General features: G+C 31.8%; 1 protein-coding gene across 1 annotated transcript in view; it reads left to right on the top strand.

Annotated features, from left to right (window-relative positions):
* Positions 1 to 13,804: 13,804 nt before the first annotated feature.
* LOC106459853 (Krueppel-like factor luna) overlaps positions 13,805 to 27,751 on the top strand; it is a gene marked incomplete at its 3' end in the record, with an annotated part of 107,234 nt that continues 93,287 nt past the window's right edge. Inside the window, exon 1 of the mRNA XM_013919524.2 lies at positions 13,805 to 14,258. Within this exon, the coding sequence (XP_013774978.2) occupies positions 14,154 to 14,258 (105 nt within the window). The remainder of the gene's footprint in view (positions 14,259 to 27,751) is intronic.

The following is a 27,751-nucleotide window of genomic DNA, read 5'->3' as shown; positions in this document are numbered from 1 at the left end:
TTCTAGTACTGCGTGTCATATGTTTCAATAAACTTTACTTTTCAAATATTTTCACTCTAGTACTGCGTGTCATGTGTTTTGATAAACTTTGCTTTTCAAATATTTTCACTCTAGTACTGCGTGTCATGTGTTTTAATAAACTTTGCTTTTCGAATATTTTCACTCTAGTACTGCGTGTCATATGTTTTAATAAACTTTACTTTTCAAATATTTTCATTCTAGTACTGCGTGTCATATGTTTTAATAAACTTTACTTCTCAAATATTTTCATTCTAGTACTGCGTGTTATATGTTTTAATAAACTTTACTTCTCAAATATTTTCTCTCGCTCATTTACCTTTTTATCTATTTGCCATTCACACATCCTGCACAGCGGATGTGAGTTAATAAGGTAGAGTGAACATTTAATTAAGGAATATCAGGTCTTAAGTAAGAAAGCATTAAAAAAAATTATAACATACTGAAACCGGCATCCAGCGAAATGAAATAATAAATAAGATATCTATATAGATTTTAAGTATGCGGCAGTTTCTTAGTTCAAACCTTTCTAGGAAATGTTCAGTATTTAAAATATTTCGGTATATTCTGCCATAAAAATGTCACTGCTATCACTAATTGCATAAAACAGTTCCTACTCACTTGCCAACAATAATTTATAACGTTAAATAACTCGTAACCATAACAACAAATGTGTTATAGTCGTATTGAAAGGGATCTGGTCGAAATGTTTTCTAGCAGCAAACACCAAAAACCTAATTTGGAGTGTATCTCTGTTGAGTGTCATAAAAATGCACACTGTACTAATGTGAAGACTGTATGACCGTTTCCCTGGCAACGAGAATTCAGGGTAGCCAGTTCTAGTCTTGTCGAGTTTTGTTTTGTTTTAAATAGTCAGTAGGGTGTGAACGTTGGGGAGTTTTGCAAAGAAAAACTATTGGATATATATGTGTGTGTTTTCTCTATATTTTCATTCAAACTCCTTTCCTGTAACTGCATGATAAAAGTAATAACACTAACAATATGTGAAGATGGTATTAGGACTGGTTATTAACGCATGCGCTAGTGATGTACAGAAAGCTTAAATGTCCAATTCAATTGATAACTAATAACTGAGATAACTGATTTAATGTTTGAAGTTCATATTTTTAAAATTTAACATAAAATATTTTCTAAATTACGCACCTTGTAATAACATGAGTCGTTATATATATAACTTCTAAAGAGAATCGTTTTATGGAAATATAGAGTGATCTCAATAAGGATCATGTAATAAAAAAATAATAACGCTGAACGTCTATTTTGTACAACGATAACTTTTTGTTAAAAAATTAAGAATACCTAACCTTTCATCCCACCTTGAAATATAAATTACTTAATCCTCCTTGTACATCTCATTATTACCAAAACATAAAGTACACAGTATGAAAAAAGATATAAACAAAGCTACTCCGACAATGTTTCGTTTATTGGACTGTATAGCTGAGTTTGCAAAGTTACGGCAAGTAAACCTTATGTTTTACAATAGTGAAAAGACATAGTAAATAAGAAGGTTTATTATTTCCCTGTTAGCACTGTGGTTTCACTAAAATGTCACTGCTATCACTAATTGCATAAAACAGTTCCTACGCACTTGCCAACAATAATTTATAACGTTAAATAACTCGTAACCATAACAACAAATGACTAAATATGATATTGTTAGACCGGATGTGTCCTTAAAAGTAGTGTGCCGGACAATGAATCCGTAGGTTTTTGATTCGCATCCCATTCCTGCAAACAAGCACTTTGTGGTGAGTGCTGTTGACTAGCTACCTTCCGAAACAAACATACAATGTGATATAATAGAGACTGCCAATTTGTATTTTAATTTGATTGTTGTTAAGCACGAAGTTACACAATGTACTATCAATGTTCTGCCAACCGTGGGTATCGAAACCAGATTGGGATTAGTGTGTGCCTGTGCTATTATGTATGGATAATGCAAATGTCATTCCTATTATCTTGTTTGCATTGTTTTTGAAGGATTGATATTAGCCATCCCTACGTTTATTTCATTCTTTTTTTAAAAAAAAGTATTTCTTTACTTGTTTAATAATCTTGCTGTGTTCGTCTTGATTTTCTGAACAGCTTTGACAAAGGTAAGCACGTTTTTTGAACTCATACACAACCCACCGCCAACTCTTGGGATACTCTATTACCAAAGAATAATGAGATTGTCCGTAACATTATAACGCTCTCACGGTTGAAAGGGCGAGCATTTTCTTTGACGGGATTCGAACCTGAGACACGGAGATTGCGAATCGAGTCGAGCGTCCTAACCACCAGGCTATGAGAGAAATGTGAGTTAAGTTTTTGAAAAAAAAAAAAAAAACACACACAATGTCTGCGAATGACACAATTATTAGTAATTATTTCTGAATATCTCTGAAACAAACGTAAACAATTATGTTACTAACAACATGTATAACTCATACAAAATTAAACAACTATCTTAACTAGATTTTAACTCATATTTTGAAACACCGGTAAAGAGTTTCGTTAACAAAGTTCTTAAATCGTATTTCAGAGACTTTCAAACATAGCTGCTACCAAATTTGTAATCAATTTTTGGATATATTATATATACCTTAAGAGATTTCTACAAATAGGTAACTTTTAGTGACCACTGACGGGACGTACTGCGTATGTCAATTTAGTATGCAATATCTCCTATGGAATACACAGTTGAATATGTAATTAAATAAGTTTGTAATCGGTCAGGTATTTGCAAATTTAAACCAGAAATGCAAAATGATGTGGAAATTTATCTTGAATTTGGAAGCCTTCTAAAACCCCAGATATGTCACCCATTTTTCAGTCAGAACAGCTAGCATTTTAATCTAACACGTCTAACTTCTTCCTAATGTTTAACAGCCACATATCCTCCTATATTGATCAAACCAAGGTCATGTAGCGTTTCGGGAAGTATTCTTCCGTTTCCTATTAGAGGCAGAAACAAGTTAATAATTTATCTTACCTACAACAAGTAGTCAATTTTGGCATGTTAACATTACGCAAAGATTATGGGAAAAATAAAATTGTTGGTTAAATAACTAATCTTGATACACATTTATATAATATATATATATGTAAACCCATCTAGTACTCTTTTAGTTATAGCTATTAGTTAAGTACAATACCCTTAAACCACAATCAGCATAAAATAGTATCCCAAGTGGGTCAGCGGTAGGCTTACAAACTTATAAAAGCTAAAATCCGGGCTTCAATTGCCCTTGATGGACAGCGCAGAGAACCTATTATGTAGTTTGCACTAAACAAAGGAAATAATGAGAAGTATAGAATAAAGTATACATTTGACATGTAAAATATCAAAAAAATAAAAAAACGCTGGTGTGAAAACAATTGAATGTTTAGTCATTTAGACAAAGTTTCAGCTTAATTTAATTTAATTCAATACCATAGTTATATATATATATATATGCATTGTAGATGATCAACGTTCGCAATACAGGAAGCAATGCCAAACAGACTACTACAACAACAATTAACACAACAAGAAAAAGCAAATAGTATAAACGAAAAAAAGAGACTGCGAAGCTTTTAAAATATCCGAGTTGAGGCTCAAATTAACTACATGCATTAAGAATCTTTAAGAACCTCGAACAATCTATCTAACGTCTCCGGTTATCCGCCATCTCGGTGATTAATCACACGTGATACCTTACTGCTGACCATTTGTATAAAAAATATGGCCTGTTGTGTGGCAGTTGATTGCTTTAATAGAGCAGGCTTTAAAGATTTATCATTTTGTCGAGAATCCTAATGAAAGAAAAACGTGAGTAGCTGCTGTGAAGCGTGAATACTAGGCACGGATTGAGATTCTAGACTATGTAGCCTGCATTTTATATCACCTTAACCTAACTTACATATTACATCCTTTTAACATTATGCTCCGAGCATACTGTTTATTAATTAACTAGTTTCTTAATTACAGGAAAGAGAAACAATGATACCCTTTCACCTGATCATGTGTCATCAATTTTTGCACATGTGACATCTCCTGAAAGAAACAAGAACTAGAATAACTAATATGAAAAAATGAAAGCAGGATCAGTTGTATTAAATCGTAAAATAACTAGATTTTTACCTTGAAATATTTTTACTGTTTATTTTTTAATAGTACTTTGTGCACCATTTCTTTTTTTCTTTTCATGGACATCGTAAAATTGTCTTCCTCATACATAAGAGGTCACAATTTGCACATATTCAATATATATATATATGCTTATCTGAAGATGTATTCACACAATGCTCTGTTGAATCTATGTCCAGAAAGCACACAGAGATAACGACAGACACTGTTGAAGTCTTAACAGCAGAGGCAGAATCATAAAACACTGTTGCTAGAAGTGAAACAAATTCACAAACATCTCTCAGGATGAAGGATGTTGAAGCATTAGAAGACACAACACAACAGTTTCTCATAGGTAGGATGGAACTTGAGAATAGGGTAGCTTATCTGGAATTGAGTCAGTAATCATTCGTAGACAACCATAAGAAAGTGAAAGTCCTCTGGTCCCACAAAATGTCCTTTATCTATGGTAGTATTACATTTAATACACCAAGACCTCAAAACAAATATATCGTTAAAATCATTTCATTACCTGCACTGACCCTGACGAGATAGTGTCATATTTACCCTTTCTTTTCAAAGTTCATCATTGTCTGGTCCGATAGATCAGAGATACAAAGAACTCTACCAAATATTTTTAAAGAAAACAAAATTCCAACTGTATGTCAGTTATAGATTGGTTTACATTTTTATTGATAGATCATTAAATGTAGGTGCAAAACTCAAAATTTACTCAAACTATAAGTCTCACAACACAATCAAATGCGTAATTTCCATGGTCCCTTAAGATTTTGTTAATATTATTACATAATGGCTAGAGTGGTTGCACTAGCAATAAACATCTTACTGAGCAATGTGTTTATTTGAGAAGGCTCTTGCCTGGATCCACAGAGATTTTAATGCAGTAGATTCAAGTGGAATCTATGGTGGTAAATTAGTAATCCCTGCTTTTACTGAGGTGAAGAAAAAACAACCATACAGGAAAGAGTGGTGATAATAGAACAAGACATTTAGTATGTGTAAGAGTGCGCACTGGGTGAGTAATAGAAAACATAAAAAAATGTCCTGTATAATAGGCAGCACAATCCCAATTACTTAGCTACATACGAAAGTACTCGTTTCATATCATTAGACAAAATTGTCAAATTAGCATGTGACTTAGCAAATACTTCTGAGTCAGTTATTCCATTTGATTAAGGGATGGTCTTGTTTTCTTGACAGATGAAATGTAAATACGACAGCAGATCTAGTCTAGTACCAGTATTATACCTAACATAGTGCCTTACATACTTGAAATTTGGTATCATTACGCACACCTAACATAGTGCCTTAGCTACTTGTTATTTGGTATCATTACATACACTTAACATGGTGCTTTAAGGGTTTGGAGTTTGGTATCATTACTTACCCGTGACCCAGTGCCTTAAGTATTTGGATTTTAGTATATAACGAATTTGTTATTATATATTTATTTTAATATCAACGTGTGTATAGATTAAGTTTATATTTTAAAACATTAATAGTATATACTGTTAAATATGTATTGCGAAGCTCCCGCCTATTCTCCAAAGTTGAAAAAGATTCTCGTGAGCAAGAATCTACAATATATGTACATACGTAAAGGTTTAAATGTAACTCAGTATTGCTACGTGAAACTTATATTTCTGGAACGCCTCCACATGGCTATAAATTTAACCAACGCTAAGCGCCAAAGATAGTCTCTATTATTAGTTCGCTATAATCAGTGTGCTATAAAACTTCTGAAGCCATAACAGTGATTGTTATAATGCTTATCAATTGGATAACATCAGATATTTGACCAGGAATATTTATAAACTTCGAACATTACAAACCATTTAACTTCCGTGGATTCACATGGGGCATTAATACTTTTACGAAAACATTACCTAACGTCATCGGTGGTAACTCAGTCTCTAATAAGCGTATGAACAGCGAAGACTACAGGGCTAGCTAGCTTCCTGTTAATTAGGTGAATTGTGCCAACATAAACTCGAAATTAACTCGCTTATCGTGAACCCTCGATAAGATATCAATGAAGTTCCGGATTAGAAAGAAGACTTTATATTGCTTGTAAGTTTGTGAAACTTTTGTTTATAAATCATTGTTTGTAATAATTGTTATTGTAAATTGTATTGTTGAGTGTATATTAAAACGTATTTGTGTTAAAAAAGAAAACTGTGTGTATCAATCTTGTTGGTAAATATCATAAACTGACTATATATCGGCTTTTACTTAACTGTTAAATCTAAAGTACAATTAAACTACTAAATTAAAAATATCAGTTAACTCGGCTTCGGACTATTTGAAATTCTAATATGTAACAGGTATCCTTGCATACACCTAACATAGTGCCTTATCTACTTGAATTTTGCTATCATTACGTACATTTTCTTGCAGCTAGTCTATTCGAGATTATTATATTTATCAAAAACATTACTTGAGCTCATTATGAGACATGACTTAAATTTTTGTAAAACGTGCTCTTTTAGCAACTTGTTTGATTGATTTGTGCACGAAAAAAATTAAATATCTACGCGTTTATTTATAAGTGTTACGTTTTGTAGATATAGCAGCTCAATCGTTAAACATTTATTTTAGGCAACATGTTTTAACTTTCCACTAACTTTGTTCTGAAATTTTAAATTAAAAATAAAGTTTGTTAATGTTTAATAGGGCATTAGGTCCGTCAGTGGATCCAACAATCTGACAAATGTATTATTCAAACTAAAGATAAAACGTATGAATTATTAGATAATTAACATAACTTTGCACTTTATTGTTCAGTTTCGTACTTTATTATTTTATATTTATCTATTTATTTATTAGTGTAAGATACTTTAAGCAATAGTAAATATATGTGACGAAAGCTGTGAAATACGACAAAGTTTTTGTTATTCCTATTGGTGGATCTAGTAAAAGGTGGATAATGATGTCCCTCTGAGCATAATTTTTGTAGAATGTAGAATATTTCTTTATTTTTCACTACACATTTGTACAAGGTGCTACCTCAGAGTCACTTAGTGCTCATGTTAATGGTAATGTGTACTAAATTTTTCGATCACACATGCATCATCATGAATACATTTCTTATACTGTGATGGTTAAAATTACTAGTCTATTCATATCAATTTGAACTCATTAAAAGGGTATTATATAGAATGGTTCATGAAACGGAATCCATTTTACATGACATGATTGAGAGAGGTTTGGAAGTGCAAGACTGATACACTATATGCTTATCATTAGCCACATTATTTAAATAAAGTACGTTGTTGAAATAAAATTGTGTTTAGTAGCATTAAATGAATTTAATTTATTACTTTTATTTAGAAAACGACACAGCCAACAAATAACAAAAAGTAGAAGTTTTATATATTTACTTTTTCTTTAGTTTTACATTTATAAGATAATGCAAAAAGGGACATTTTTAAAACAATTATTTGGTATTTTCTGTGACATGATTAGAAGTAATTGTAACATTAAAACAAATCTTTTGTGCTACTTAAAAAATATTGGTCGTATCACCACCAATATTTTAGAAACAAAAACACCATCAAACAGTTATTAAAAGTTATTACTCTTAATATTTTTTAAATTTGTTTTATTGACATCAGACGATGGTGTTTTTGTAACCTCCCCCTCAGCACGCAAGTTTTGAGTTTTTGAATGTATAGATATTTTTATATTTTTTTACAAATCCAGAAGTATAATGCGCTTGTCAAATAAATCAAAATTATTGGTGGCTTTATCAACAGAGTAGAGAAGAGAATATATTATTATTGAATTGTTAAAGGCTAATCGTCACTGTATTTTTTTTTTCTTTTTGTTAATCAAATAATATGATTAGCTCGAATCATTATTCTGTATTCCTATTCGCTGAATAAATTGAGAAATTCAGTTTATAACATCGGTTTAGAGCTGAACAAATTTAGATTGTTTTCAGGCGAAATGTATATAGCTATGGTAAATTTACATACAATGTTACATATATCTTCAATCTGATCATCTCCCAAAGCATCCAAAATTAGTGTAATTATGTTTCTACAAGATATATATATATATATATAACACTATTGTCACAGTATCATGGAAGGTTGTTATTTAAGTCAAGTTTCTTTACAAAATCGCATTTGCTAAACAGCATTCAATAAATGGTACTTTGGTATTTTTCAAGCAAGTGAAGTAGAAAATTTAATTAACAATTTCTTTTTTTGCAATTAATAGTGAAGCTTTCACATTTTCAAATAATGTATGCTCAAAATATAAAACAGGATAGACTATAGTATATTTATTTTCGTATTCAAATTGTTTTAAAACTCCTTTAACTTTTAGCAAATCTGTCACCAAATGTTTAAAAACGCAAATCCACAAAACTAAATTTTAAAACAATTTCAGTTAATTATTTTCAACAGTTTCTTCAAGAAAAGCATTCCCTTTTTACAGTACTTATTAGCATTTGGATTTAAATCATTTACTTTCTATATGTTTCATGTGCTCTTCAAAATTAACATAATCATTTTCCTTTTCTCCAGTACCACAAGAGTTTCTTTTGCTGTACTATTTTTTTAAGAAGTAATTGTTAAACCCCAGAGGATTATTTGATAATATAACTGAACCATAGTTGAATATTTTAGACCGTATGAACAAAGAGCTTTAAGTAAATTATTGATGTAGTTTTATTCTTCCAATCTGTTGTTTTAGCATCTTCAAAACCTAGTATAAAATTTTATGCTTTATGTGTTTTAAAAAGTTCTCGACTTTAATATCGTAAAAGCTGAAATGACAAAGTTGCACAAAGTTGTGCACAAATTTCATACGATTTTGTGGTTGGTACTTTTTTTCTAATGCAGTCAATACCACATCCTTCATAAGTAAATTTTAAATGCACTTAGATGATATAGATGTTAAATTGGAACTATTAATAATGTAAGGGGTCTTAGTTACTGAATTTTGATATTATGCAAAATATATTTAAATAAAATTCTATAACTTGAAATAACTAAGGATTTTCCTTATTTAAACGATAGGCTACTGAGGCGGTGCAAAATGATTTAGTGGTTGTCGAGGGTTCATGGCTCGCATTCAGTTCCCGCAAAAACGCACTCGCAGTTAGACAAGGGTAATCCAAGAATTGGCAGTGTGTGTTTCTGACTACCCGCTTTCTCTGTTAGTCTATCAGATCAAAATTAGGACGGCTATGCGTAAGTAGTCCTTGAGTAGCTTTGCACAAAACTCTAGAAGGCAAACCGGATTTTCTATTATTTACATAAGTAGATTAGTGGGCCCAGTAATAAAATCTTATTTAAACATATAAAAATACATCTAGATAAATTAAATTAAAGGGCGACATCAAGCAAAAAATTTATTTATATTACAGTTATATACTGCAATGTTTAATTACCTAAATTATAAGTTAAATGTCAAAGAACAGAAATTTACTATACTAAAACCACAAGGTAGGAAAGGTTTTTGTAATTTCACCAATTATTGAAACATCCATGTAGTTAAATAGTAATGAATCATTCAGTAATAGTAAAGCTAATCGACCAATAAAATGAATTAAAATGAAAATCTTATAAATAGTGAGAATATAGTTATGATAAAGTTTGAAAAATGAAATAATATGGTTATATTCGATAAATTAGGTTATTTACATAAATCTAATATTATTCCAAATAATAAAACGCAGTTGGTAAAAGCAAGTCATGAGTCCACTAACATTAAAGAGAATTAACTACTAAAGTACTTACTGAAATTTAAAAAAGAATAATGAATTAACCCAAATATAATAATCAAATATGAAACTGTCAAGAAGTCATCCTGTAATTTATTTGTTATCAAAGCATACAAAGAAGAAATCACTTTGAAAAAATCTTTGAGAAATGTACGCACTTTAAAGGATAATGTAGAATTTTCGAGTGAAGTACAAAGTTTAAAGCTTAATAGTTTAATGCGTCAATATTGAAATAAAGTTTTTATATACCAACATGCCTCTAGAATAGGCCAATACAACTAAATGCAGATTTAGTATTTAATCATGGTGAAAACTAAATGTGATGTTCTTAAGAACGGGCGCTTTAAAACACGGGGTTTTTTACCGCCAAGAAATCTCATTTCATATTTAATAACATTCTTTATGATCACATAGAGGGCGTGGCTATTGGATGAACAATGGCTGTTTCCCAAGCTATTTGTTTTCCCTAAAAATACTGTCTAGAACAATGTCTCATAGCTTTTAAATATTTGTATTACAGATGATATTTTAATCATCTTACAAACACCTAAAAATGTCTCAAATTTTTGAAACAGTTGAAAAGGTAGTATTGAATTTACACCAGAGTCTCAGAAAAAAAAAGATATCAAGTACGTTTTCTAAATACTTTAGTGCAAAACGATATTAATAAATTTCAGTGTAATTGTTGTTAAGCACAATAAGCTGTATGCGTTGTGCTCACCGCAGGGATGGAGCCCTAAATTTTAGCATTATAATCCCTTAAGTCTGCCACTGAGCCACAAGGAGGACAATTTCAGTCTGAAACCTATCATAAAAACAACAACATAGAAATGTTTTTGTTTTAAGTTTGATGGTTTTATATCAGGATCACTTAAGTAAAACCAGATTAAAATCTTAATACTCCATGTTTTTAAATTAAACATACTTACAAATGTTTGCATAAAGAACGGGATAATAACAATAAGTTTCAGATAACCACCATTATATAATGAATATTTAAGTGAAAATAATTCGTTTGTAGAACTGAAATATGATGTTACTAAGTGTGTTGTACGTGATGTTTTATACTGTTGAAACTAACTGCTAAAGCTAGTTCTTAGAATAATCTTGTACTTATGGTTAAAATGCATGTTTAAGTCTGAACACCGTGTGCAGCAAGATAAAGACAAATTACGGACATTGAAAACTTCTGATTATTTCATACCAGTTTATTCGTTTTTGCTGCTTCCACGACTTAATGGTTTTATCACAAGGTGGCTACAGACCCGTATGAAATATCATGCAAATGTCAAGGTGGTAACCAAATCAAGTGTTAGTACAAAGACCTGAAAACTAGTTTTGACACTTTTATGTGTCCTCTTCAGTCCCACAGGGTCTTTTCAGAAGACTATGTAGAACTGAACAGCGTAACTAGTTTTCTAGTCTTTGTAAAAACATTTTATTCAAAAAGTGTTTTTCCGTTAATGGAGTCAAATATTGAAATACACCATATGTGACTAGGATGTAGATGTTTATTTCAATAGCTTAAGTAAGGCTATTGACAAACACAATTCTCATATAAAATAAAGTTTTCTTATCAATAAACTAAAGCTCGTTCAAGTCAAATCTGTCGTGTTGGTATTTAGTCGCTTATCTATATACGTGTCACAGGAAAATGATTCTATAAAATTTTATCTTGGTATGTATTGGAAAATGTTCTATAAACTTTTATCTTGGTATATATATATATATATATTGAAAAATGTTCTATAAACTTTTATCTTGGTATATATATTGAAAATGCTTCTATAAACTTTTATCTTGGTATGTATTGGAAAATGCTTCTATAAACTTTTATCTAGTATGTATTAGAAAATGTTCTAGGAACTCTTATCTTGGTATGTGTTGGAAAATGTTCTATTGACTTTTATCTTGGTATATATATTGAAAAATGTTCTATAGACTTTTATCTTGGTATATATATTGAAAAATGTTCTATAGACTTTTATCTTGGTATATATATTGAAAAATGTTCTATAAAGTTTTATCTTGGTATATATATCGAAAAATGTTCTATAAAGTTTTATCTTGGTATATGTATTGCCTTAAGATGAAAATTTTGTTCCACATACTAGTAAATCATAAGCCATTCTAACTAAACTTAGATTATCAGTTTTGCTTGGTTTGATATTACAAGTTTAAGTATCTTGGTGTGTTTTCACTTTCACATGTTTCAATGTTAAAACAGTGAGGTGAAGTTTAAAGTCATTGTCAAGATCTCAAAATTATAACGAAAGTGTTGAGAAGCAGTTCTCTTCGTCGTCTTTCAGTTCTTATGGCTTTCTAATTTCTCAATTGTTTATGTAATAATTAAGGTACTTCTATAGTATAATCATGGTATTGACTACTGTAAAGTTTAGTTTAGTATTTCTATGCTTCTTTTTTTTTTCTGTTTTCGTAACTAATAAATAGGCCCAGCATGGCCAGGTGGTTAGGGCACTCGACTAGTAATCTGCGGGTCGCGGGTTCGAATCCCCGTTACACCAAACATGCTCGCCCTTTCATCCGTGGGGGCGTTATAATGTGACGGTCAATCCCACTATTCGTTGGTAAGAGAGTAGCCCAAGATTTGGCGATGGTTGGTGATGACTAGCTGCCTTCCCTCTAGTCTTACACTGCTAAATTAGGGACGGCTAGCGCAGATAGCCCTCGTGTAGCTTTGCGCAAAATCTATAACAAACAAACAAAACTAATAAATAGTTCATTCGAGTGTTTAGAGTTTGACAAAAACGTAAAACATAATGACATTTATTTTTCCTTCTGTTAAAATCAATAACTCGTTGTAAATCACGATTGCAGGTGAAGAAATAAAGCACACACACCAGATTCAGATGATATTTTTATATAAGTGGAAAATGCTATTCTTTTATGTTATTAGTCTTGATAAAATCGAGCAATAGATAATATATTGTTTTTGATTTATCTCTCACGGAACAAAATTAAACGCATTGACAGAGTTTGATGTCACGTTTAAAGTAACAGGCGATATTCTTGCCCATTATTTATAGAGTACACCTGACACGTATACGTACAACTCCTGTTAAGTTTTCCTTGAAACTATTAATATTATGAGATGAGATGTAAACACCAACTTGTTGATTTTATTTGTTGTTTTCAAACATTCACACACAATCTTTTTAGTTAAAAAAGCCATAAAACAACAACAAGAACAAACCTAAACGTTTTAGAATTTCGAATTAGAAATAAAAATGAACTAAAATACCAGAAACACATTTCACAAAATTCACCTAGTGAAGGCTACTTGCACTATTTTTCCGATGGTTATTTTGATATATTTATGTGCTTATACATTTCTGGTTTTTATCCAGTACTTGACAGTTTAGTTAGAATAATACCATCTGAGTCTAATAAAAAAATTAAATTTTTTAATAAAGTATGATATACGGTAGCTATGTATAATAGTCTGTAAATGAGAGGTGTTTCGTTTGGCCATTTTGTCATAAAATAATGTTGTTTTCTATTTTTATGACGTTCAAGATATGCTTTTCATAAAGTTCACGAGCAAGCTTCTAGATAAATATGAATAATCATGTATAACAGAATATTTAAAAAAATAATAATTTTTATCTGTGTAATTCTTTCCTTTTGTTCAAATATAGAGACAAATACATAAAACAATTGTAAGTTATGGGAATGTGGAGAACCATTCTCAATACGATAGTGTTTACGGAGCACTTGTTCTTTCTTGTCAGTACGTTTCAATGCCAAAGCTAAGGTTCAAGTTCTCAACTCTCGAACTCAGTGATGGCAATTCAGCGAAGGCTGCTAGCGAGGCTAAGGTTGTGAGTAAGTGTGTGGACGTAAGACTGCTTGCATTGGCGCAAACCACAGAACTCGGGAACCGTACATTTGGTAAGGACAAGACTCGTGCTCACCACTCGTGATATGCGTGCATTTTGGATGATTCAGTGACAGTGCAAACTGGAAAGCAGTGTAGACAGGCGAACTCTGTGCTTTCCCTCTCTCTATAAATATATCTATGTACATATAAAGATAAACATGCATAGCTATATATGTATGTGTGTGTAAATGTGCATGTATATATGCACGAATAAATAAATAAATTAATACACAATGGTTTATAGAAGAAATGCTAAACAGTAGGACTTAAACCTCTCTGTGTGTGTGTTTAGTGTATCTGGATAATCTTTTAACATTTTCTAACACACTAAGCAGCAAGACTGTCAACTTTTCTACCCTCGTCTCATGATGGACATTCTACCAAGTGGTAATATTTTCAGAGAATTACAGGTTGTCCATGATACCGGTTACTTCTCTTCCCAGCTATCCCTTGAAGACATATGGCAACAGGTAGGTGCTTCATGAATTAATGCATTTTAGTAGATAGTATGTTTTACACTACGTGTTTCCGCGCCAAAAGCAGCAAGAGTGTATTTTCGTTCCGCTTCTTGCGTTAGGCTAGCAGGTAAATGACAACATTTCCGTCCGCAAGCGTCTTCCTGTGTCTGTCTGTATGTCCCTAACAATGTTCTCACAAGTAAATTGTAATTAGTCACTAACAATTGAATTTGATAAAGGAACTGCTTGCTACTCTGCTCTGAATGCACGCTATTATGGAGTTGACTCAGTTTACAGTGAGAAATGCGTTAGAAAGCATATTAAAACGATAAACATTTATAACATGTTCTTAAAGTACATTATTATATTTAGATAATAAGAATTATTTTATTTTTTAAATTGTAGTTATAAAACTGTAAGCCAAGCTCTGTTTAACATGCACATTTTCCTTGCTTAAGAACATATTTCAAGTCACAACTTCAAATATTATTGACATATCTAAAACCTATAACAATACAGTTCATTATCTTTGAAAAAAAATTTATTTTCAGCAGTAATAAAATTCTACGAAACATTACCATTTAGCACTATATAAGTATTATAGTCGTGATAATCTAGAACCTATTGTTTTTAAACATGATTCTTTGAATCCCTAAAAATGATCTAGTCAGAGCTTAAACAAAGTAAATACTTAGGTGTTTTCAATAGTAATAATAAATCCTGTAGTTTCAGTAAGTTGCTATTTTTTTCTAACTGCGTAGTTCAAGTGATTCGTCAAAGGATATAAATATTACATAATTAATGTGTAATGTGATCTGAATGTATGATATATTGAAAAGTACAGTGTACAAAATCAATACTGTATATAAGTGGAAATACCATTTTTTGTTGACCCCATTTCTGGTTTACATTTCTCATGGTATGTTAGCACAGTGATCGTAATTGCTTATATCTCTAGGGATCTAGTTATATAGCACAATAAAATAAAAATTATGCTACATGACTTATAAAAGCAAATTTCTGTTTTACGACAAATACTAGTGATTAGATATTAATACACAATATATTAGTATTGAGCGTAATATAGTTCTAATGATTAATATGCAGTTCGACTAATCAGTATTCCCAAGCTGATACTTTATCGTTAGAATGATTCTGCTTAGTTTCGATAATTACTTTATGCAGAATGAAATCCAAGCAGGAAAAAGTTTTACAAGCACCTACAACACCAGTTTCAAAATTGTAGTTTTAAATTAATCCACTAAAATGCAAGATCTCTTAATAACTTAATATAAAATTCGCAATTCGAAATACTTCTATTCGATATATTTTTGTGTAAGCCAATCATTTTGTTGCATAAGCCTTCATTGGAAGGATACTTTAACACCGAGGGTTTCAGAGAAACGTAAATAATCTTGTTTGTAAATTATTCGACCATTATGAATCAAACTGATGGAAATTTGGACAGGAATGGGATAGAGAGGGATTTATATCAGGGTGTTGTTAGTACATGCTTTCTTTATCAAACCGATTTTACTATGATATTTTAATTCCTTCGTCTGTACTACTCATTTACAACTGTTGAAAATACATTCACGAACTCCTTATATGGCGACTGTTTTCAGTATCATCCAATGAAGAGCCTTGCAGCTCCATCACTATAGCAACGAAGTGATGTGTAGTAAACAGGCTTGTCTGAGCATTTCCTTGCCAGTTGGGCACGCGTAGACTGTCGAGAGACAAGTCAGATGTAAAAGTAGCACATAGATAACGTACATCATGTACGTTACATTCCCATCTTTGATATCTAAATATAGGTACTGGCTTTCCCGCCTCAACTTCGCAGCTAGATATACTAACTCATTCTTAGAATCTTGACGCTCTTAACGTTCTATACAAGTGCGTTTTTCAAAGTTTTAGGAAAGATGAGATGAAAATATTTCATGGCAAAGGAGCAGAAATGTTACGCACTTTACTTTTTACCTTATTCCTGATCTATCGATTACTAGCTACAACGATTACTATTAGAAACATGAGGCACATCTTGGGTACGGCCATGAAGAAAATGATTTGGATACCTTGAGTAGCAATCTTATATTACATATTAGTAGATTAGGTTCTAAACTGAATCAAGATGCTTCGAAAAACGCATTTCATCCATCGATTTAACTATTAGGATTTTTTGTCACTAAATATAATCGAAACTTTTAGAGACAAGAGTTTAAACATTTTCAAGACTTCTTTAAACCAGTGATTAAACTTTTAAGATTTTTTAAAGAAATATTATTATTAAAAGGACCCTATCTAAGTGTAAGATGATTGTTATCTTTTTATAAATTTTAAAATAAATAATATTTCAATGAAATTGGTTCACAATTGTACGGCATTATTGTCACCATTAGACTGTGTAGTGTTATTTTCGTCATCGGTATGCACGGTGTTATTTTTAATAATAAAATAGATAGTCATATTTTATTCTGGTTTCTTTTAATGCTTTATTATTTGTATATAGAGGTGAGTACGTTACGTTAAACCTATTTTAGAGCTTTACCATGTCGCCACGTCGAGTCATGCTCTATCTGACGACCGTATATCTTGGAAATACTAGTGAAGCGCAGTTTCCATTGCAAAACTCTTCGTTTAAGGTTGTCACGTCAAACGCACGTCACTAACACCTGGATGGTTTCCATATTCCATGTAATGTACGAGATCGAGGGTTCTCAGCGCTCGTTTAACAGTTCGATCACACAGAAATCCATAGGTGCCGCTTCAGGTGAATTGAGCGGTATATCTTCGTATGAAATAGCATGAATATCCCTTTCATTCTAGAGCTGCCTGAGATATGGGACAGTTGAATAAATATTCTGTGGAAGCAATTTGTGTACACATAAATGTGTGTTGTTTTTGTGGACGGAGACCATTATGTTGCGTATTGTTGCCTGGGGCACGTGGAAGGCTTTTGGCATTGAATTTTGTGTTCGTGGATTATCGTGTGTTACAAGACGCTACACGTTACTTACCACGGCTGGGGTACGACTTGTTACAGGCCTCTTCCTGGTGCCCTAAGTTGATACACATTCCTTTGTTTTCCAATGCCATTAAGTACAAGAGATATCTCTATCTTGGAAATTCGAAATCTCTGATCTAAACGCAACAATATCATCTGATTGTATTTTTGTGTCAGAAACGGCTTTTTCATACCCTTCACAATAACGATCAGCATTGCACTACCTACGTAGTACCAAACGATGTTAAAATGTAGTTCTGATACATTCCATTCTACCGACTTTATATGGAGTATGATTATTACGTGACTTCCTAATCTGCAAATCGTTTTAATGAAGAGTACTCAACCCTCTATATTCTTTGAAGGCTCTCGATATCTCACAATTAAGAACATGTCATGAAAAAATTCAGCTTCAATCAGTCTGTAGACAACCATCAAAACATTCATACTTATTGGAAAATAGACAAAAACTGGGCATGATCTGTTTTATACGTTGCTTTGCCACTTACGATATTTTTTATTTCACGTGAAGCGAGATAGATTGTAATAGTTATACTCAATAAAATCATTATAACGTTTGCCTATTTGTTAATAACTTTGAGCAATGGTGTATTTCCTGTCCATTGAACATCAACCAAATATGCGTTGTCGCTAAAAGCCGCAGTATCATTTGCATAAGTGAATTACAGGTGAAGTTAATGAGTAAAAATGTAGAGTTATAGAATGCAAAGTACGGGTGTTTAAGTCATAAAAACGTCATTAAAATAATTTCCTCCGACAAAAAAACAAGATACATAATACGAAACCGTGTGTCGAACGCCACTTACTGGTGCAAAATTACCACTTATAATGACATTCATGATTCTAAGAACAATGATATCCTGGATCCGCTAATGGGCTAACTTAATAATTATAATGTAGCTGGAGAAATATTTACTTGTTGAATGGGCTCGTAATGAGTTTTCAATACTTTTTATTGTACTTTTATTTATAGAACTAACGTCTAAAATAGAGTCGGGTTATCCTGCTGTATCAAAGAATACTCACATTAGCTTACGAGGTCAATAAAAGGTAATATATATATATATATATTCGAAACATTAGTGATTGAGACAAAATACGTCACATTATCGCTTGAACTCGACTTCAACGGTTTGTAGTAGCCCTGAACTTTACTTTTATACTTAAATAGTACTACATATTCAATAAAGCAGAAAAAAAGAAGGGTAATGAGAAAGCGATATGCATAGCTTCCAACTGGTCATTGTTATTTATTAATTACTGCAACACTTAAAAGTACATGAAAAGTCATCGACATTTCGTATACGATCGTATACGGATTTTTCATCTATTCGTCATGAGTTTGATCAAAAGCTAAGTAAGTTTAAAAATGATTGAAATGTAACGAGAGGATAAATGTCACTCAGTTTCTTTTAGAAGTGTCAGTCTTGTCCAACTTTTTAATATATATATATATATATCTATGTATTTCATAAGAAGACAAATATTGCGACTATGTGTTTGTTTTCATAAAATTACAACCTAAATACTTATACTTCTCCAAGTAAAGTGCTTAATTTATTTTGCTTCATAAAAGATTCTTAGCACCAGTAAGAAGCTGAAAGCATAGTTAAACTCTTACTGTTTTTTTTATTAATTTTCAATGTTGACTGAATGATAGAAACCATTATTTTTCTGAAGTTGTTTGTCGTCTTCATTAAATAATAGTTAAACTCTACTGATTAATAATTATATTATCTTATTGAAGATACGTTTAAGGTTTATTTAGTATTAAAAATGCATTCTCTGTTTTCGTAAAACAATAATAAGCATCAAAGAAAACAGTCTTAGGTCCAGTAGTAAGTACATGTCAGGAGACATTTTCTGATGCTTTGTTTTTATTTTTGTATTTTTGTTGTTTTTATAATTCGTTTTTATTGTATTTTAACGATACTTTATGTGAATTGAAATGGAAAAGCGCTGTGTACTATTTTGTAAAATGAAAACACAAAAGGTGTGCCATTAAAAGTGTTGGAAGTTGAAACTATGGAAGCTGGAACTGTCGTATAGAACCAAATCTGATAAAGATGACGCTTTCTTTTAAATTATACAGTTTGAAAACAAAGTTAGAAAAAAAAACAGCCTTTACTCTCCAGATAATAATAATAAAAATTGTATTTCAGCCAACGCTTCGTCATCGCGGCTTCATCAAGATCAGTATTGTTTTATTGTTTAAGATATGTTTACAAAGTATTGTTTATTACTATAGCATTCTTCCATGAGAAAGAAAATTAAAAGAATTAATTTCTTACCCCCAAAAAAATATTTTACTCTACTAAGTAACAAGGATAACAATATTGCTAACATGAAGACATTTTCTATCCTTTCTTTGGTAGCAGACTACACATTTAAAAATAATAATACATAATACATAACAACCATTATTTTTCAGTGTATTGTTTCAGTAATGACAAGAAAGTATTACATTTCTTTAGTATTCGCTAAATCAATAAAGTGTCTTTAAAAAACAGTAATTACCCCTGTGGTAATATGTGTCAGTCAGGATGGACATTTCCTGAATGGTTGATGATTTGTAATTTCTCCACATATATATATATATATGACCTCTATAATTTTTAAAAAATATTTTCGTATACTATTATAGTAATGATAGACCTTTCTTGCGGTTGATTCATTTTTAGTTAATAATTTTCAGAAAACTTCATTACTCCTGTTACAATACCTATAATGCTCGGCTCTTGGGTTTTGACCATTTTTGATGGGTTTTGTTTTTTACCTATAATGCTCGGCTCTTGGGTGTTGACCATTTTTGATCGGTTTTGTTTTTTACCTATAATGCTCGGCTCTTGGGTGTTGACCATTTTTGATCGGTTTTGTTTTCTTACCTATAATGCTCGGCTCTTGGGTGTTGACCATTTTTGATGGGTTTTGTTTTTTTACCTATAATGCTCGGCTCTCGGGTGTTGACCATTTTTGATCGGTTTTGTTGCTTTACCTATAATGCTCGGCTCTCGGTTGTTGACCATTTTTGATCAGTTTTGTTTCCTTATCAGTTTTACAGGTATCTCAAATGTGCAAGAGCGTCATTAGTATCATGAATAAGTATGATAATTAAAAGTTACATATCAAACCATTATTAATCCCCTCTCTCTTTCTTCTACAAGTTATCTAACATGTTCATAAAGGTATATTAGCGCTTTTTCTAAAATCACAATTGCTCAACAATCGAACATTAGCATATCAAAGTGCCAAGGACTTTGGAATTTTATTCGAAATATCAGAGGATCTATATAATTGACTTGAAACGTTGTCTGTAGTTTGATACATAAAAACTGCAGCGTATTAGATAAAATAAATCTTAAAAAAATGGATGAGAATGAATGTCAAATGTCACGTCAACCGTATATTCCATATATTCAAGTTCGGCGTACTTAGGTTCGACTGTATGTCTAAAAAATGAAACCACATTTATTCCAATTTACTTTCCAAAAATACATGTAAGAACTTTTGCTGAAAACCTTGTTTTTTATGCGGTTTCAACTGTCATATGTAATTTGCATGAACAACAGAAATATTTGGGAAAGTTGGTTTTCTATTCTTTTTCTGGTGCACCTACTAGAAGTCGAGTGTAGCATAAAACATCAAATTCTAGTGTGCTTTTGTCGGTTATTCTTTTACAAGCAAAAATACTTCCCCGCGTTCAGCGAAGAGCTTTTTAATGACCTTTCACTTTGAGAACAGCGAGATCTTCATCGAACTTTGTAATACTCATTTTGATCAATACATATTTTTCCGGATGTAAAGCTACATTTATCTTTTCACTTCTTACTGCAGCTGAATTTCTTCTTCCATTTTTTTTTTGCACAAGAAAGTTCCTACTTCATAACTGTAATAATTTATACAGAATTTTTACAGTGAATGACCTTAATGTTTTTTTGTAGTATTTTTTCATGGGATAACCTTAATTAGGACACACTTAAGAAGTTTTGTAATCGCTACTAGTGCTCTAATCAAGCGTGGATAATTTCTAGTGACATTAAAGGTTTTCGAGGTTTTAGGCCTAAAGAAATTGTTTTTCTTGACATGAATAATCTTTTAATCATACATTTTTATGTTGTGCAACGGGATGTTTCCTAACCAGAGAACCAGCTTTTCATTTATGTTTATTTTTACGTTTAATGATCACTAATATCACATGCAAGAAAAATGATCTTATCTCGTTATACGTGTATGTACATGAATATATATATGACGGAGCAATGAAAAGTTTACAAACTACATATTTTTCTAAATGCAAAAAACTTTTATTAAGTTGGTGGGTATGAGTCTTAAGGGCGCAGATTGGTCATTTAGTAGAACTAGCGACACGGACTCGAATCTCTACGATACCACAAAATATCTCCTACACTTAAAGCTGTTGATGCGTTATAAGAGTGACAGTAACTTCCTTAACGTGAATGGTAGGTTGCTAATGGCTGGCTGCCTTCTCTCTGGTCAGTAGTTCAAAATTAGGAACTATGACAAATAGCTTTAGTAGCTTTGCCATAAAGGCAAAATAGAATACAATAAGAAATCTTAAAATAATATAAAATATTGCACGTTAACCTTCATAAAAGCATTGCACAAACTGTCGCAGTTTTGACGGATATTTAAAACATACTAAATATTTTACATTCCACCGACTAATAGAAGAAGTTCTTTATATATATATATATATATATATACATATGCTCCTAGTAGTTATATTTTAACAGTATTTTGTGCGTAAAGTGATAATAATTTCCCATTATTCAAATTGAACATTTAAAACTTCTTTACTCTTTCACATTGGCATGCAAATGTAATTTAAAGATGATGCAAATAATTGACCTGCTTGAATTGATATTTTCTGTGAATAACCTAAAACAACCACAAATTATATTAGCAGTAGCACTTTTTAAAACCTATAACGGGGATGAACATGTTCGGCAAGATGAGTGTCATATTTTAAAACAAAAAGGCGTCACAGTTCTTACAACTTAAACTGCGTGGATCTAAAATCAGGACGCACATATAGCATTCAAACCGAAGTAAGTTTCATTGCGCATACCTGCAGCAAAAGGACCTTTTGAACAAAACCTGTGCTTACGAGTGTAATATTAATCGTATAACTTATTTTTAGCTAGAACATCAAATTTATCCTAACAAATATTCCTATTTGTTTGTTATATAAATATATTTTGGGGCACCTTTAAGTACGTCATATGCGCATTTCCCGTTCCTACAATCTCAAAGTTATTATAGACACATTTTAGTTTTTGTGTTGTAATATTTTACCTCTATAGCTCCTTCTGGTTGCAAGGTGAGAAAATAATATCAGGCATGTTGAATAACTTTGCATGCTATATCTGTGTTAGGCATTTTTCACATACCAAAATTGGAAGAAATGTTAATGTTAATAAATATTTGCGCCACTGGATTACAGCATACTTGATGAGGTCGTTTTTATCGAGAAATGTGTTACATCCTTAAAATACATATTATAGTAATGTCATGCCGGAACTGAAAGTAATGATCCGTTGCTTAATATAATTCACAGCTGAGCGGATTTCAGAAACGACGTGTTGCAACATAATTATTCTCGGAAAACAAACAAACAAGTATGCAAGTTCAAGTACTTACCGTAATGTTGTGGCAAACGGTGACCATGTAGGACACTAAGGAAATTGTCGAATCATGTTTAACGAAAAAAAATCATGAATGAATCATGAAGACTGTCGATGATGACAGAAATTGCGCGTTAAAGTGTAGTGAAAGTGAACCATGATAATTTACTTAATCAGGATAAATCACATAGGATTTTAGAGTTACGAAACCAGCAACAAATATCGTTTAAAACGAAATACGTGTTTTGTTTGTAGAACAAACATTCGAAACGATTATGCTAAATAGTATAGACCATATCCTTTTGGAAATAAATATCGAAACACTGACATTTTCATATATCCACACTCTCTTTGGTTTAATTTCTTTGGAAACTGATATTACCAAGTATAAGGGCTTATAAGTTTAAGTAAAGAAGAATATAATGATACTGTTAACTCCATTATACCTGGTATATCCAGTGTCGATGAGGCCTTTCGCCTAGTACCACGGTTCATTAGGTCGGCTGCCCCCCCCCCCCAAGTGGCACAGCGGTATGTCTGCGGACATACAACGCTAGAAACCGGGTTTCGATACCCATGATGGGCAGAGCACAGATAGCCCTTGTGAAGCTTTGTGCATAATTAAAAACAAACAGACAGGTCGGCTGATATATGAATGATGTAGTGGTGTTTATCGTTACGTTCTTTATTTCATAAACAGCTAGAACAACAACTGCTTCGGTGTGAACTGCAATTTTTATTTAAATCACTGCATGTTAGAATTAGTTTCATGATTTTTAACATCGAATTATTTATTTATTTTCACACCAAATTGCTTACTATTAATATGTTTATTTTATTTTATTTGAATGAAGTTTATTGATTATTCAGAAGAACTGGTGAATCAGTAAGTTAGTCTTTTTGATCCCTGAGCAAGTCAAATGACCATAGTTTCAACGGGAGAAGACTACATTAGTAATTCTAAGATCTCATGAGGAAAGTAAATAAGAATGTAATAGATAATATGTCAACCACACTATATCAGCTATGTGTGGTGCCGATGAAGCCTTAAGCCCAATCCAGAGCAATCCTGTTTGGAGGATAAACAAAAAAATATAACAGAGGCATGCTGCGTTATTGATCAATAAAGGATATTAGAGAATTAATTGTGATGTGAGTATTATTTTAGCTGTGTTTGAAAAGCCATGTTAGTTTGCTTTAACCACTAGATATAAAATTGTCACGTTGTTTTGACGGTAAATACTGACCATCAAAATGGTTTTGATGTCTTATTGTAAGCAGGGAATATAAGTGGATTATGCTGTCTTGTTGTCGAAGGGAATATTAAGAGAGTCTTAATGATGAACGGTAGAAATTAGGAGAGCATGAACAGCGAATGTTAAAGTCACATTGACATCGTCTTGATTTAAACACTAGACACAAGAGAGTTATGATGTCTTAGGGATAAAGAGTAGATGTTAAAAAAAAGTTCAATTGTCTTCGTTGTCTTGATAATGAACAGAGTTGTTGGAGTCACTTGGTCTTTGTTCGTTTCAGTAGATTGTAGTTGAAATGGGAATTGGTTTTGTTTTCTTTACTTTGCATTATCGTGATTGAAGAGCTGGTTGTATTAAGTGTATCACAAGAGCATGTAATAAATAATCAGTTATATGTCTGTCATGGACACTAAGAGTCGATACCGAAGAGAAGTCTTATATTATCAGTTGCCTAACACAAGACTAAGGCGAAGAGAAAATATAAATGTGTAGTGTGATGCCAGCTATTGATATTGCAACAAATATTTGCTCACTTAACTCGACAGCTGGACTTGTTGTCATGCTGTTTGTAAAACAGTAATTTTATTTTTATAGAAGTAGAATATTAGGAGGGAAGGAACAATGAAATGTATCAATCACTCGTACAATAAACATTAAACTCAATTTTTGTCAGCGTAATCGAATTCACCTTATTTATACATAAAATCAAAACTAACAATTCAGTGTCTGCATGTTTAAAGAATACTTGTCAAGTAGAAGTTACTACGTTTTCTACATTTCATCAATCACCTTTACTATATTCAAATGCTGAAAAGACACAAACTCTTTCTTGAAGTTATATTACTAAATTTAGTATAGTGTATGTCTAGGACAACAAAGTTACGTTAGTGTAAATAAACCAAACTGCACGTGAGCGTATTCAAATGTTTTAGCAAATAAAACTTGACTAAACTAAGACATTATTTCATGTGTCTAAAGACAGAGAATAGTTTGATAAAAAGGATCAAAACCTTATTCTTTCAAAGTGTGGATTAAATACGATCTATCCTTATTGTTTTTATTGTATTTTAACAAACAATTGTAATTTGTTGCACATGATTTCTTAAGTTCATCACATTAAATGGACGTTTTGAATAATTAAATCAATGAAAAGTTCACTAAATTAATTATTTTATAATATTGTTTATAATAAAAACGTGAATCGTATTTATTGTAAAAAAGTATGAGCCGACAGTTTTTTTTTTTTTTGGTAATAGTAAATATGGATACTTATGGAAAATTGTGAAATGACTAAAATGAGTTTTTTGTTTTGTATGAAACTCACTCCTGTATGGCGTATGTATTTCCTAATGTCTTCAATATCACTGCTACTGTTATTTACCTTCTGTTTTTCAGTAGTAACCGCCACGTTCATTGAAGAATTTTCAATGATATAACAATAAATTTGCACTTCCTTAGTCTGAATTTTTTATTTTCATATTCTCTAAGAATAAGGATTCTAGCTTTTGGCCTTCCTCAAGCTATGCATGTGTCATGATGCTTCATTCTCCAATGAAACGAAAATAAATAAAAAATATCTCACGAAGGAAAATGTAACTCAAGATCTAGCAAAACATCTCACTAAACATATATAGCTTATTGTGTTCCACAATGCAAAACCTAATCGTACAAAAATATTGCTCTATTCAAGCAGAATAATTCATGGCACGTCCTCTTTCTGCTGTGCTTCGTCTGACACCAAGAACTACCCTTCTGAAACAGGGTAATCAGAGATAATCAGAACATTTACATTTGCTATACTGAAATTGACAGAAACGGTCACGTGTCATAATAATAATCCTTGTACAGTAGAGTAAAGCACGAGTTGCTATACAGGATTAAAATGAAATAACTCAATCGCTTTTTAAAAACCTGTCATGCAGGGAAACATTATCATAATGCTTCAGATTCCATTTTCTCGAGTAGTTCTATGAAACCCAAAATAGTCAACGTTCGGGAGAGTAAATCGTGATATATTGAGTTCACCTTGTGATGGTTTTTAAAGTGTACAGATAATAACGTAATGAAAATGTAGATGAGTTAAGTAGAAATACCTGTACAGCAGCAAGAAGCACATGTAATCATATGTCAGTTTTTTATTATTATTATGTAATCATATGACAGTTTTTATTATTATTATGTAATCATATGTCAGTTTTTTATTATTATTATGTAATCATATGACAGTTTTTATTATTATTATGTAATCATATGACAGTTTATTATTATTATTATTATGTAATCATATGACAGTTTTTATTATTATTATTAGGTAATCATATGACAGTTTATTATTATTATTATTATTATGTAATCATATGACAGTTTTTATTATTATTAGGTAATCATATGACACTTTTTATTATTATTATTTTCCTCTTATTCATCCACCCAACGATAAATGTAGCACAACAGTTTTAAATGGTCACACGCGTAGCTTCCCTAAGTCGTTTTATTCATAATCCAACCACCCGCGTAACCTACACTACGACGGTTGAACAAGTTCGCATGAAATTAGTGTGTATATTGTTTTGGTTGCCCCCCCATTCTTAATGAAATAAGCATGGCAACGATATTAACACGTTCACTACCTGAAACATGTTTCACGACGAGCAGGAGACTCTTGCACAATTATAAGAATAGTTGTTTTGTACTAACACGCAGAAAAGTAAGAATAATTCTAACGAGTATGTGCAATATCTAATATCTGGCTTTGAGCCACTCATCTATAGAATGATATTGATACTGTTACGACAGCGGGGGTCACGTGATGCTCGTAACACGTCATGAACTTCTAGAACGTTCACGTCCCTTCCTGAAGTCTCGGGAGTTTACTAGATTTCGGTATTCTTGTACATATAAGACGGTCAAGACGTGACGGCAACAATGGGTAATTGAACTGCAGACAGAGAGAGACATATTGTTGAGTCGAGCACGTGAGGCGTTCGTTGTGAATTATAGCGTTTGTTATAGCGTGACTGTGAAAATTAAGTGTATTGCAAAGTTGTATTCAGAATGAATAAACCAGTTTTATTTAAGAAAGAACTTGTATTACTAAAGTTTCTTCGGAAATAATTTTACGGAAAATTAACTAACGACCAGAGACGTAACAAATTGGTGTCAGAGAGTGAGAGAGAGAAAAATAAAAAAAGATGGAAACGAGAAGCGGCAAATCAAACTGCAGCTTAGCAGATTTGATGGCAGCAATACAAGAACAGCAAAAGAAACAAGAAGAGAGATTACAGCAGTTGTTGGAGGAAAAGAAAAGAAACAAGATGAGAGATTACAGCAGTGGCAAGAAAACCTGCAACAGTGGCAGCTCGAACAGCAAAATAAACAAGAAGAGAGATTACTGCAGTTGTTGGAAGAAAAAGAAAGAAAACAAAAAGAACGAGAAAATAAACAAGAAGAGAGATTACTGCAGTTGTTGGAAGAAAAAGAAAGAAAACAAAAAGAACGAGAAAATAAACAAGAAGAGAGGCTACAGCAGTAGTTGGAGGAGAAAGAAAATAAACAAGAAGAGAGATTACAGCAGTG

This window comes from Limulus polyphemus, unplaced genomic scaffold (assembly GCF_000517525.1).
Source record: "Limulus polyphemus unplaced genomic scaffold, Limulus_polyphemus-2.1.2 Scaffold668, whole genome shotgun sequence".
Taxonomy (NCBI): domain Eukaryota; kingdom Metazoa; phylum Arthropoda; class Merostomata; order Xiphosura; family Limulidae; genus Limulus; species Limulus polyphemus.
This window is presented reverse-complemented; position numbering and strand designations above follow the sequence as displayed.